We start from the raw sequence: 14,283 nt of genomic DNA on the forward strand, positions 1-14,283 counted from the left end.
CATTCAGTTTCACATCAATGACTCTTCCTATTCTATGTGGGTGACGCTATCTCTTGTAATTCTATACCAAATCTCCTTATCAGGACTTTGCTTTAAGAGTTTTTATCCCTTATTTTTACAAACAAAAACAAACCAAAAAAAAAGTTTGATGTTTTGCAACCTAGATGAAATTTGTTTCCTCTATTTTCTTCCTAATTAAAACATAGCTTGGAATTCAAATCATGCTTTACATGTATTATTTCTGTGTAGTTTATTTTATTTCTAGTTATTCTCTTGGATTATGTTATCTTTACGCAGCATTATTTTTGTACTCTGGATTAATTATGGAGAATATTGAAAGTATCCAGAAGTAAATGATTCATTAAAAGGGACTTAGGAAAAACATTTTAAAGGATATGGAGCAATCTGACTTGGAGACTGTCAAAGTGTTTATAAAGAATATGGCTGCATTTGGGGGTTGGTATGTGGATCCTTCAGGTCATAGTAAATGTAGTCTTAGAAGGACTCTACTAGTTAGAGTAGATTAAGTGTTATAACAAATAATGCTCCCAATATATAATGGTTTAAATGCATCGTCATTCTTCTAACAATACTTGGCAAGGAAAGAAGTCAGAAGGGAAGACCTCCTCCATGCAGTCTTTTAGAGATTAGCTGACAGAGTTGACTCTTTAAGAAGTGACTACAAAGATAGCCCTAGGAGTTGCATTGTATGGGAGTCAAGTATGTAACTCAGTCTCCTGGCCTTATCTAACTATGATAAGTTATTTGATATAATATTATTGTATGTCCCAGAAGAAGAGGAAAACATGGAATTGGTAGAGCATCTGACAGTCTTGGAATAGGGACTAATATGAAATATATTTGGGTAGAAAAAGAAAATCCCCACTGACTGCCATATTATACCTAAAGTTCAAACTTACAATTATGAAAATACAGCTTAACTTGTTTTGCAGAATTCAGACATTTGATGCTCTTGCTTCTGTCTACTAGACCTTATTGTGTCAGTATTTTCAACTTGCACCGTAACTTCAAGATGAGGAGCACTCACCCTCCTTGTATGGCTCATAGTTCATATTATTTGCCTACTCTACAAATTGAAATTAATAGATGTTTAAAATGTGATGATGTCCTGGATAGAGCTGCCAAATCCTTGAGTGAGCATTGTTTTTGTTTGGGGGTGGGGGTGCAGGTTAATATGACGAGAACAAAGAAATTCCACATTTCCATGTTGAGGTCAGTATGAAGAAAGTCATAGTATTTCTAAGAAAGGATGAGTGAGGAATTGACAAAGTGGATCCCATACCTATGTCTACATAAAACCAGGACAATTAAGCCAATATGAAAATGACTTTGAATTACTATATTAAATGGGCAAATGGAATGGAATGTTTGAGACATCATTCATGGACATGAGATGCAGAAAGTATCTCTAAGACAGTGATACCTGACCTGCTGTAAAGAACGCAGTCATTCCTAGGAGGTACCATAAGTGAGGGTATTCCAGAAGGGGAGAAGTTTGTACAAAGTCTCTGAGATTGAAAGAGCCGGGTTTTAGGACATTTTGAATATTTGAAATATGGGGGTTCTGGAACAGAGTAATGGAGAGAGGCTGATAAAACCTCTTGGTGACAGATATTGAAAACCCTATGAACCCCATTACATGTGAGGACTTTTTCATGTGGGCAGCAGAGTCATAGATATCTGTGCTTTACAAAGAACTCAAATGAAAATATGGAGAACGTCTTAGACTTATGAACTCTAAGATTTAGTGAATTAATTAAAAGTGTCAATTATTATGTGAAAATAAAACATCACAAACTCTCAGATGTAATTTTCATTATTTTTTGTTAATTTTGTCATATTCTCAACCAATTATCTCTAACAAAAGATTTAATTTTTCAGTAGCTTTTTTTTTTTTTTTTTAAATCTCAGGTGATTGAGCCAGGCAACTACATGGAGACGCACCAAACTTAAAAAAGTCTCTGTAGACATTGGGAGGTATCACAAATGGAATTACAAATAATAGTTTGAACACATGACAGCTAGTTATGCGTGTTGGCCTCTTCTGTGTTTGTCCTAAAGATGCAATAAATGGTGTTGATACCAGGCTTTTCTCAGTTTCATGTCTTGCATCTAACATACATTTTAATTATTGATGATAAATGATGGAATAATACTTAACTTGATAACTCTAGCCTCACCAGTGTCCCAGTTATCAGATACATTTCAACACCAGTCCTATGAAGACCAAATTTATGGAGTAAGAACAAAGATTTCAGTTTCCTTTTTGAAAACTCATATGAAGTCTGCCTACATGCTGAGGAAGAGGTTTTATAGACTAGTTGGTTATCGCCTGTTTTTGAACTTTACAAGATACAAAAGAAGTGAAGAGATTCTTGAACCAAATCCTGAGGAATTTAGGTGTAACATACACAAAAATCAGTTTCAGTTGGGAGTTATCAAGGCAACAGAAGAAATATCCTTTGGAAGAGTATCAGAGTTTAAGAGATTTCATTTATCTGGAAGGCTTAAAGTTCTCAGAGAGATGGGAAAATTATTAAATAGAACACTCAAACTCTCAACTCTCGATGACTCCAATTTCTCCTGTTATTTTCTACCAGCAGCAGGCCTCACACTGATAAGATCTGAGACTTTCTTTAAGAAATAATGTGGTACACTACTTTGAAAATTCTCCACATGAGATGTCAAATATTTTTCTTCCATTACCTGAAACAAAATAAAGGTGAAATTCGGAGGAAAGACATTACATTCCATCTGCACACAAATATGATGCTTTTTTGTGACATTTCTAAAATATATAAATAAAATATCAAAAAAGTTTTCAGTGTGCTTGCCACTCCACCCCCCACCCCCCCCCCCCGCACACACACACACTCACCCTACATGCTTGCATCGGTGTATGAGATCTCACTTTTCCTGAAAAAGTTCTGTATGTACTTTCAATCTTTCCTCGGGGGAAAAATAATGTGTCAGCCTTCCAGATTCTTCAGTGGACAAGACAGGGATAATCAGCATGGATGGAAAAGGAGGATTCTGCATAAGGGAGGTGACTTCATGGCAACTGATGGCACCATGCCTACTTAAGGCCATGTTCCCCAAAGGAACTGGGACTACTGCACAATAGGAAAGCATCCACCAAAAAGATCATCAATGATACTCTCAGAGGCCAAGTGGCTACTTGGAATCTTTCTCTCCTCCATTTATTCTTAACTACATCATCTTTGACAGCCTGGGAAGCAGCTTCAAAAGAGGTATTTCTGGTTCTAGATGATTGCCAACTCCAGGAAATAGATGTTTGTAAATATTAATTTACAGCACTCAGGAAGAATCCAGAATAAGGCCCAGAGATTGTTCCTTCAACGGTGTCCAAGTAAGAACTCGTCAGACACCTTTTTTTCATGTAATATTAAGGTTTTGCTCAATTCTTACTCAGCCTAATTGCACAAGTATCAAAATGTCTTAGTAAATTATCTCAAGTGAAGACATCCATTAATTCTGGAATGCTAGTGCACAAGTTTTTGACTTTTGTTATCATGTTTATCCTTTTAGTTAAATGCCACCAGTAGGAATGTATGACAGTTTTACTAATAAAAGCAAGTGTGTCATCAATGTTACAATATAGAAATATTCTTTTTTCTTTGGATTGCTTTGGTTATTTATGATCTTGCTCCAATGTTCATTGCAGCCTTATTTACAGTGGCCAAGACATGGAAACAACCAAAGTGTCCTTTGATAAATAACTGAATAAAGAAAAAGTGGTATATATACACAATGGAATACTACTTCACCATAAGAAAAGATGAAATACTGCCATTTGTTACAAAATGGATGCATCTTGAGATAATTATGCTAAGCAAAATAAGTCACACAGAAAAAGTCGAAAACCATGTGATTTCACTGATATGTGGGATATAAAACTGAAAGCAACAAAGGAACAAGACAAACAAATAAAGAAACAAAAACTCATAGACACAGACAATAGTTTAGTGGTTACCAGAGGGTAACGGGGGAGGGGGTGGAAGAAGAGGTAAATGGGGTCAAATATATGGTGATGGATGGAGAACTGACTCTGGGTGGTGAACACACTATGTGATACATAGATGATATATGAGGTCTGATAATTAAGTTCGTGAACTTGTTGCAACAATGTTGCTAATCCTTTTTTGATACCACAGGGAATATTCATTATGAATTTGTACCAACCGGACAAAAAGTAAACCAAGTTTACTATTTGGAAGTGCTGAAAAGGCTTTGTGAAAAAGTTAGACAACCTGAACTTTTTGCCAACAATTCATGGCTCTTGCATCACAATGCACCAGCTCACACAGCACTGTCTGTGAGGGAGTTTTTAGCCAGTAAACAAATAGCTATATTGGAACATTCTCCCTACTCACCTGATCTGGCTCCCAATGACTGACTTATTTACCCGAAGATAAAGGAAATATTGAAAGGAAGATATTTTGGTGATATTCAGGACATCAAGGGTAATACGACGACAGCTCTGATGGCCATTCCAGAAAAAGAGTTGCAAAATTGCTTTGAAGGGTGGACTAGGCACTGGCATCAGTGCATAGCTTCCCAAGGGGAGTACTTTGAAGGTGACCGTAGTGATATTCAGCAATGAGGTATGTAGCACTTTTCTAGGATGAGTTTGCAAACTTAATTGTCAGAACTTCATATTACATAACAGTACACTTGAAACCTATGTAATTTTACTAACCATTGTCACCCCAATAAATTTTAACTAAAAAAAAAGAAATATCACATACATTTCCTTAAGTCTTTGGAAATCAAACTCAACTTTTAAATATGAAAAATATTAGTTTGTCAGGGGAGAGCTCTTAAAATGTACTCTAAGATATTCACATAAAAATGACTGTCAGCACAAACATACAGAGAACAACATCATACAATTATATTCTCAGTTGAGTATTAAAAAATAGGGAACAGTGTGAGATTTTCCGTTTGGCAAATTCATTAAGTTTTGATATATAGGAACTATTTTAGTACATGAACACTTCCTCCAAGTATTGCAAGATTAAGTCTCTTCTTCAAAGATGAAAACTCTGCCTTCCTAACTATGTTGTTCCTTGTGGATGACGACTAGAGTAAACATCCGTCAAATGCACTCCTTTTAATCAAGCATTACTGAGGAGTGGGAACAGAAGCAGTGCAGATAAAATGCACACGTGATTATTTCATACATTCTCAAGCCTGATAAACAGCGGATAGATTAAGATGGAAATTTACAGAAGACACAAATTGGATTTAGAGATGGGTGGGAGTACAACAAACAATGAGCTAATGAAATGTTATGATGCAAATTGAGATAAAATACGGGAGGAGGAGAAACTGGATAGATCTCCACCAAGGGGTATAGGCAATCTGGTCTAGTTTCATGCAGACTTAAATAAGCCGCTGTTTGCTGCTTATCTGAAATCCTTCCTTCAGATTCTACTATGCTATCCAATATCTGCTGGTCTATAGCATCCTATAGCTCCCACTCTCTTGGGAATTACTGCCATGTTCTGGTTGCCTCATCCCCTACTCTGCTTGCCCAACCAAAACAAAACATGATTCCTGAACAACTTCAGAGGCATGTGGCAACCCTTCCAGCTACCAACTATCCAGTTGTGTGCCCACAGCCTGTGAAATTTCTCCCTACCTTTTCATTACTTACTGTGTCTCCAGCCCCTGTAGAACAACCAATTGTTTTCTCTTGAGTTTTTATCTCTCCAGTTCCTGTCAACCATCAATGTACAATGTACCGCCTATAAAGATGACTTCCCATCCATCCATAAGTCCAGTTTGCGTCTTCCATAAATCTGCCGTCTTAATCTTTCCCCTGCTTATCAGGCTTGAGAATGTATAATATAATCACCTGTGTATTGCACCTGCTCTTCTCTGCCTCAGCCACAGACCACCCTTCTCTCTGGGCTAACTAATTTTATGCTATATGCACTTATATCCTCTCTGTGATTCTTAATTCCCATGTGGGTGATAAATATCTTCAACTGAATTCCTCCAAATTAAATTTCATATATATATACAAGTTGTCTAACCTAAATCTTAGCATCCTCTGGTGCATTTATTTTCTTTCTTTCTCTTTCAGTTCTGATGTACTCATACAAAATGCAATAGGTTTTAGATGACCTCTAATAATGATAATAGTAATAACAATAAATAAATAATAACAAGGATTATAGGCTGATGATAATGATAAAAGCTGACATCAACTATATATAACTATATTTTATAACCTTTGCTTGACTAATTCATTTAATCCTCACAGCCAGCTATGAAGAAAATACTATTATTAACTTCTGTAATTGAGTTAGAGAACCACTGGTAGTTAATTGATACTCCAAGTGAGTATCAGAGATAGGATTAGAACCCAGGAAATCTGTATATTGAGCCCTTAGATTTAACAATGACACATGGTATAGAAGAATATGTGTTAAGTTAGAGGAGCCATTAGTGATCTATTGTCAACCATGGTATTTTTCTTAACTATATGGGGTAGAACTGTTTATTTTTGGCATTAACTCTTAGAAGAGACAAAGATTATTGCAGGACTGTGTATTTGCAACATCAAAGTAAATTAACGGTAACAGTATTTTTCTTTAGTCGAATGGGTGACTGGAATTTCCTAAATTAGAGAGGTAGAAAATTAGAAAGAAAAGTAACATTTACTTGGCATCTACTATATTCCATGAATTTTCCTAGGTATTTTCACATTTATTGTCTCACTGCTTCCTCACAAGAGTCCAGCAAAGTAGATTCTATTAGCTCTGGTTTTACATAAGTAAGTACTGAGGTACCGAGATAGAATAATTTTACAAGGTTACACACTAATAAATATGTCTCAGTAGCACTCAAAAAGAGGGTAATAACTCATTAAGGCACAGTCATGACAGTTCCATCTCAAATGTTTAACTTTTATACACCTGTATCTTATTACATTCATACCATGTTTTCCTGAAAATGTAAACACAAATCAAACTCACATTCTTGTCTTTCTACCCACTTGTGCTATCACTTTTTAAGTGTTTTATCTTCATTTACTTACGTTTCCTAAATTTTTTTATTTTGTTCATCTGCCTTTCACTTTTGAAACCATTTATGATTTATAAAGCCACAATATACATGTAGCTAGGGTGTCCACCATTTTAAGTTACCACTGCAAAATTTAAGAATAATTTTGACTCAATACTTACAATTTAATTGCTATGTAAGTATGGATTTGCATACAATTTCCTTTTTCAAATCATGGGATCACTATTGCATCATTTAACAACACTTAAGCAAATGGAATTAGAATACATAAAATTGTGTTCTAAAATTTGTGTTCATAAAATTTCATTATGACCTAAAAGGCTAGTAGGTGACCTCCATTATTTTCTTTAAGGGCCATTTACTGGAAAATTTGGCTTTCTTTGATCTTCTGTGTTTACCCTAAAGCATTTTTAACCTTTGGAAAAAACTGAGAAACAGTTTCATAACTCTTCTTTAATGAGCTGCAAAGAATTCACTGCCTCATTAGACAAAGGGAGTTTGTTTATTGTTCTTCAGAAGGTCTGAGGATTTTTCAAAATTACCTGATGGCTAGAAAGCTTATTTCTTGCATTTTAAACTTGCCCTAGATACAGGGTACAAAGTCTTCAAATTACATAAAGATTATCAGAGTTGCCTATATTTTTCTGACAGAATGTATTAGTTTCTTATGGCTGCTGTAACAAATTGCCACAAACTCGGTGGCTTAAAACAACAGCAAAAAACAACAGAAATTTATTCTCTTACAGTTTTGGAAGCCAGAGTCCAAAATCAGTTTCACTGAACTAAAGTCAAGGTGTCAACAGGACTGGTTCCTTCTGCCATCTCTGAAGGGAAATTTGTTTCCTGCCTCTTCCAGTCTTTGGAAGTTGTTGGTATACCTTCAGTAATGGCAGCATTATTCCAATCTCTGCTTCTGTCATCTCTATCTTCTCTCTCTGATCTATTGCCTCCTTCTTATAAGGTCTCCTCCTGCAATTATGCAGGGCTCACCCAGATAATCTATTTCAAGATCCTGAATCATATCTGCAAATCTCCTTTTGCCACTTCAGGTAACATTCTGGCTTCTGGGGATTAAGGAGTAGGCATTCTGGGGTAGGAGTAATTCTATTCAGCTTTCTGCGTATAGAAAATATTACAAATAGGGTAATTAATGGAAAGAAAGATCCTTTTTGTAATTAAATGGAAACAGAGTAATGCATATGCTTCTCCAAAACCTTCAGAGGACAATGCCACCCAAATGACAATGGCCCTTACTTTCTGTAAAAACTTACCATTGTTATCAACTTTATATTTTCTCTATTACTGATGCTGTCTTCTCAGTCTCTTGCGAAGGTGGAGACTAAAATAGGAGACAACTCTATAAAGTTATCATTTACAGAAAATGGTGGGTGAGTGGCAAGTGATGACTACCTATGAGTGTGATGAGTGGGTAAGAGGGTAAACCGTAAAGGAAATGAAAGGAGATGAGCTAACTCTGCCTTTGCAAATCTCAATGTTTGATTGTTTAGAGCAGGGTGTCAAAACTGCGGCCCGCGGGCCAACTGCGGCCCGCAATCCATTGTTAATTGGCCCGCAGCAAATTCCAAAAATATATTTAGTTTACTTAAATAAACCAAGTGAGGCAATACATACTTCACCTCGAGTGAATGGCCCAGCTGTTTGTGTATTTTACCTCATATGGCCCTTGGTAAAAAACGTTGAAAAAAGTTTGGACGCCCCTGGTTTAGAGTGTTACTGTACCAAAATAAATTTAAACATGTTATAAAGTCTCATTAGTTACCCTATGTGATGTTCTACATTGTTTATTTTGTTGGACTTACATAGTGTGAATGATATTAACTTAAAATACTCTACCATTTAATGCTAATTTAGAAGAGGAGTGGGTGGCCTTTACAGTTGACTGACTAATTCATTCTGATTTTTCCCCCCTCTTCAAATCCACTGCAAGGAAATCTAAAATGAGATGAACAATAACCATGGTATAATACACATGCAGAAATAAAGGTCAATGAACTTCTGGACTCTTCTACATATTATGAGGATCCAGTAACTTAATGGAAAGTTGGCCATCAACTGCCTTGTGTATTTTATTTTCTATTTTGCCTGTCTCAGAACTGAACATTTCTGCACAAAATCCCAGGATACGCTCTGGCCAAACAATTTGTTGAAAATATGGTTCCCTGATCCTGACCCTTTTCACCTGACAGACACTTCACAAGACAGCAAAATTTGTTAAATAAAGAGTTGCTTACAGAATAAATTTGTCACCTTACAGAATAAATACTGAGAGAAGCTCTGAGAAAACTCAGATTAAAAATAAATGTTGGGAGACTATCTGTAGGTTTAAATTGGTGTGTATTTTTAAAATTTAGCTGACAAGCAGAGAACAGGAAGAAAAATCTAATTGTCTTTTCTGAGGACAGTGTCTTTTACAAACTATCCCTATAGCTTATCCTGTCCTCTGTCTGAACTCATTTCTATTAATAAATGCATTGCCGTTTCAATTCAATGGAGGCTGTAAGTATGAATTACAGTTTCTATTTTCAAGAACAAAATGTCAATTCTTTAGTTCAAATTAAAATCTTAAAAGAATTTCCTTCAAGCCTTCACCGTAAGGAATGAAAATGTTATTTAATATGTACAGTGCCTATACAAACTATACAGGTTATTCAAACAACACTTTTAAACACAGTCGCCCCTTTTGTGTGTATAGACCAAAAATAACTACATTTTTCAACACAGGAATGAAATGCAATAAAGTCCATGTGCAAAAAAAAAAAAATGCACAACTACTCTTAAATAAGTAAAACTTATTTTGGAAGAAAGATAGAATAATGTTATACATCTGACAGCAACACTGGATTTTACCATAGAGACAACAAAATGTATAATGTATAACCTTAGTAATTTAGGAAGGCACAATCTTGAGAAATCGGCCTTCTTTGTATTACATATTGCAGAAACTCTTTAAGAAAGGGATCTCATAAATGTCTTGGTTACTTAGCAACAACTAACGCATGGGGACAAGTTAATTTTTGGCCTGTGTCTGTCATTAAGTCTCACTGGGATCGTTGTGAGTCTTAGATGGAATACTCCAAATAACATCCGAGGAGAAGCTGTCACCAGTACATGGCCTGGCACAGTTAAGATTATAATGCATATTTTGGGGAAACAATTTTTTCTCTTATTGGTTCAATATCTTACCCTCTCTTTTGAGCAACAATGTTTAGACAACCAAGTCTTTGGCTCATTTCAGAATATAGGATTGAGTCGTGCAGTATTTTGCAATAGTCAAAAGAATGGAAAAGTACAGGTTCCTTGTTTTATTTGATTCCTCGTTAACTTTTTAATAACTATGCTGCAGGAGCCCATAGACACACCAACTCTTATTAACCACTGATTGCCAGATGAGAGCTTGACTATCATTAACATTAAAATCACAGTTCACCGAAACAGATGATGAGTGATGGTTGCTGGCCAAAGTGGCGATTATAGATAGTTTGAAGAACCAAAATAAACGTATTTTTACATGAGTGTGGAGATATCAGCAGCTGTAGCTAAACAATACATTAATGAGACGTTGCTGTGTGATTGTCCCAGGAGGCGAGAAGGAAGAGAGTCTGGAGAGGCAGCAGACAATCACCAGAGAAGATATAAAAGTCCTCAGGCCCAGCCTCAACATCCCTTAACAGCCATTGCTGAGCATGCACTCAGGCTCCATGTCTCTTCTGGGTTGTCCTGCAGAGTGCAGTGGCACATTCTACAGAACTAACACTTATGTCCCAGCGAGTCCTTCTGTTGCGTTTTGCTCCAGGCATATAAGCCCAACCTTTGGATTTTGCTTACCCAGTAAGTACCAAGGAAATCTCTGGCTCCTGGATAACTGCCAAGAATCCTATGGTGGCATGCCCAGTTGCAAATCTCCCAGCTGTGAGATGAAGACCTGCACCACAAATTGGGACCCATCGAACTGCTGTGTGCGCTGCAACCCTCCATCAGTAGGTGAAGTACACACTGCCTGTAAAACTACCAACATCGGACCCAGCCCCAGCTGCAGCCCACGCACTCAGACCAAGGGGTATGTATCCCATTGCTGGACACCTAAAGCCTGCAAGATTCTCAGCAAAGGCTCCCAATGCCTTGAGAAACTTAACTGCTTATCCAAGAGCTTCCAACCTCTACACCATGGCAGACTGGGTAGTGTGGAGTATAGAAGCTACCAAAATCTTGGCTTCATGCCCAGTGGCTTCTCACCATCCTGTTATGTTGCCAGCAGCTGTCCATCCCAAAAGCACTTAATGAGAAATTGCCAACATCCGAGTTATAGGCCCATAAGCTGCCAACCGCTGAGCTATTTTTCTAGAAACTTCTGGTCTCTGAGCTATATGCCAAGTACCTTCCCTCCTCTGAGGTATTTATGCAGTGGTTGCAGACCTCTGAATTGCTACTGATCAACTTGTTGCATTTATAGCTGCTGGGAATTGTCCAGTGAAGCAGATTGTACTAAGTGGTCACCACCTCTACTATTCCACTGAATTACTTCATGTGTCTTAAGAATCTTGTTACATTAACCCCAAATATAATTCCAGGACTTATTAACTAGTCATTATCATCTGCTTTTTTCCTGTACCTCTCTTAACGGTCTTTGTTTTGAAGGTTGATCCTAAAACTTGTGTTACTGTTTTTGAGATTGAGTGTGATGGACACACTGAACGCATTCCACACGATACACAACCATCGCTAGCTTTCTAATTTGGATGGTCACTGTTACTTGTGTGCCAATGCAATTATCATCTACCTTTCTTGAAGTGGGGCCTCCTTGGTTTGACTGCTGATTCCAGCACATTTTTCAGATTTTTTTGCTTTCTGTCAAGTTTTATCAACTACCTAACTAGCATCTTGCTAATAAGCTAAGAGATAACACTCCCTTCAACATACTGAACTGAGGTACCGCCGGATTAGGGGATGTGCAAGCAGCAAAGTCCAACTAGAGTTCAAAATTAGAAGATCTTCAGTAAATCTTCTCTTCTAAAGAAGCCATAAAACAGAATTGACGGACATCTGGCTTTTGTTTTCAATACATAGGATAGAGCCTCAGAAGCAGCAGAAGCACCAAAATTATTTGTTGAAAGAATGACAAGATACCCTTATATATTCTTCATGATTAGTGATAATCTATGTTCAGGATTTTGCTGTAATAATCCCTTGCTGAATGACTGCTTTCTAATTATGGCAAAGGTCCTGGTTCATACTTAATAAACTAATTTCTATTGGGAAATAATGGTTTTCATTATGTTTTATTTCCTCTTCACTAAAGTTTTATCAGTGTTCTGGCCAATCTGCATAGCATTGTTGAAGCACTAGTTTCCTGCCATTTAGTTTATGTTCTAAGTTTAAGATATAAAGAAGGCAGAATATACATTCTCAAGACTTTGATTTGTTTTTTCTACTTTTAACACATTAAGTGTTAAAAATATCTATCTTAGAGTGGCTGTGATTGGTATTTATACAGAAAAATTGGGGGAATTATTTATAAAATAAATCAACTTAATAAAAATTATATATAATATTAAATGTATGCATATTTTCCTGCAAAATATGTGTATTTATTGGTTTTACAGATAAATTTTTGGCTTTGAAATAGATTTAATATTGAACCATCTCAGAAGTGATTTAACCTCTATAAAGTTCTCCAAAAATTGAAAATAAAATCATCCATCTCAATGGTAAAAGTAACATCTATCCTAAGAATTTTTATAAATAAAAAGCAACTCATGTTTAAAGTCAAATACAATGGTCCCAGGAGATGGGTGTAACTGGTATAGGGAAAAGAAGGATAGAGAAGATCATTAATATAAATAGTGACTAAAATTAAAATACTCATGAAGCACACAAATGGTACTACCATTTTATTTATTTACTCAGGAGATCTACTATTTATAGGAAAGGCCTACAGAAGGAATATTAATGTATTGTTTTTGCTTGAACAGGTCTGATGAAAATCAAGTCACTCCTTTGTGAGTTCATTCAATTTTCAGAGATTTCTATTAGTGAAAAATTTAATCTTTATATTGAGAAAAATTGAATAGTCCTTAGCAATCATCCATTGACCATATGGGGCCAGTTTAATTCCTTTAACATAGGACAGGTGTTCAAGTATTTGAAAATAATTACTGTGTGTTCCAGCTGAGTATTCAACTGTTCAAACTGAACATACTTTCTTTCTCTTTATAAACTTTAATAGAAAACCTATTCTTTGAGGCACTGAATGGGATTCTTTGGGGATATCAAGATTTGTAGTTCATGTTCTGAATAACTATACAGAGCAGTAAAATCCAGAAACAAACATAATACTGTCTCAATTATTTTAAGTACAATATAAAAGGAATCAGAGGAAGGACTTTAACTGGGAAAATGAAAGAATATTTGGTGGAAGAAATGGCATTGAAGTGATGCCTGAATGATGAGGTCACCGGTTTCAGAGCACGCAATGGTGGGAAAAGGTGTTGGGGGCAATAGATAAATTAGAAAAAAGGGTAGAGTTTAATTTGACTCAAGGAAAGCAAACATAACACTATCTGTTCAAAAACGGGAGAAAATACAAAACATTCGATTAAACATTTTGGATAGGGGAGACTTCCTTAAATAAGAGCAGACAAATAAGCAATACTTATAAAATAAAAGATTTGTAAATATGGCTACATCCAAATCAAAAGCTCCGGATACTAGAAGATATCATAAAGACTTTGAAAATAAAGCAAGAGTGTCTGTGGGGTGAGGAGGTATTTGATAGTTTTCTGTACTTTCCACTTATTTTTTCTGTAAACCTAAGCCTAATAAATAGTCTATTAGTTAGAAAATCAAATAGGCAAACAAGAGAATGACAAAGGTAGGACTGAGAGAAAGCACACATTGTAAAATTACTGTGTAGTATATTTAAAGAATGCCTACCAATTAAAAGGAAAAAGACCAAATGACTCAATAGAAAATAAACGAAGAATATGAACAACTATTAATAAAACAAATACAAGAGGTCAACAGAGTGAAAAATGTCCAATCAAGCAGTAATTAATAATTATAAATAGAAATATTATGTTTCATCATCAATTTGGCAAACACTTAAGTTACTTATGTCAACTTAAAAATATATTGTTAAACATTGAAGGTGGTAGTAAAAATTGACAGAACCTCTGTATACGTAAATGT

At 35.9% G+C, this 14,283-nt stretch overlaps 2 protein-coding genes across 2 annotated transcripts in view; one reads left to right on the top strand and one right to left on the bottom strand.

The window, feature by feature from the left end:
* The window catches only part of LOC109446496 (keratin-associated protein 13-3), a 111,138-nt gene that overhangs the window by 79,196 nt on the left and 17,659 nt on the right, over window positions 1-14,283 (bottom strand). The window lies entirely within an intron of this gene.
* Window positions 10,782-11,528, top strand: KRTAP24-1 (keratin associated protein 24-1). The gene has a single exon (XM_019729918.2). The coding sequence runs from the start codon at window positions 10,782-10,784 to the stop codon at window positions 11,526-11,528; it is 747 nt and encodes a 248-aa protein (XP_019585477.2).

The sequence above is a fragment of the Rhinolophus sinicus genome, linkage group LG01 (assembly GCF_036562045.2).
Source record: "Rhinolophus sinicus isolate RSC01 linkage group LG01, ASM3656204v1, whole genome shotgun sequence".
NCBI lineage: Eukaryota > Metazoa > Chordata > Mammalia > Chiroptera > Rhinolophidae > Rhinolophus > Rhinolophus sinicus.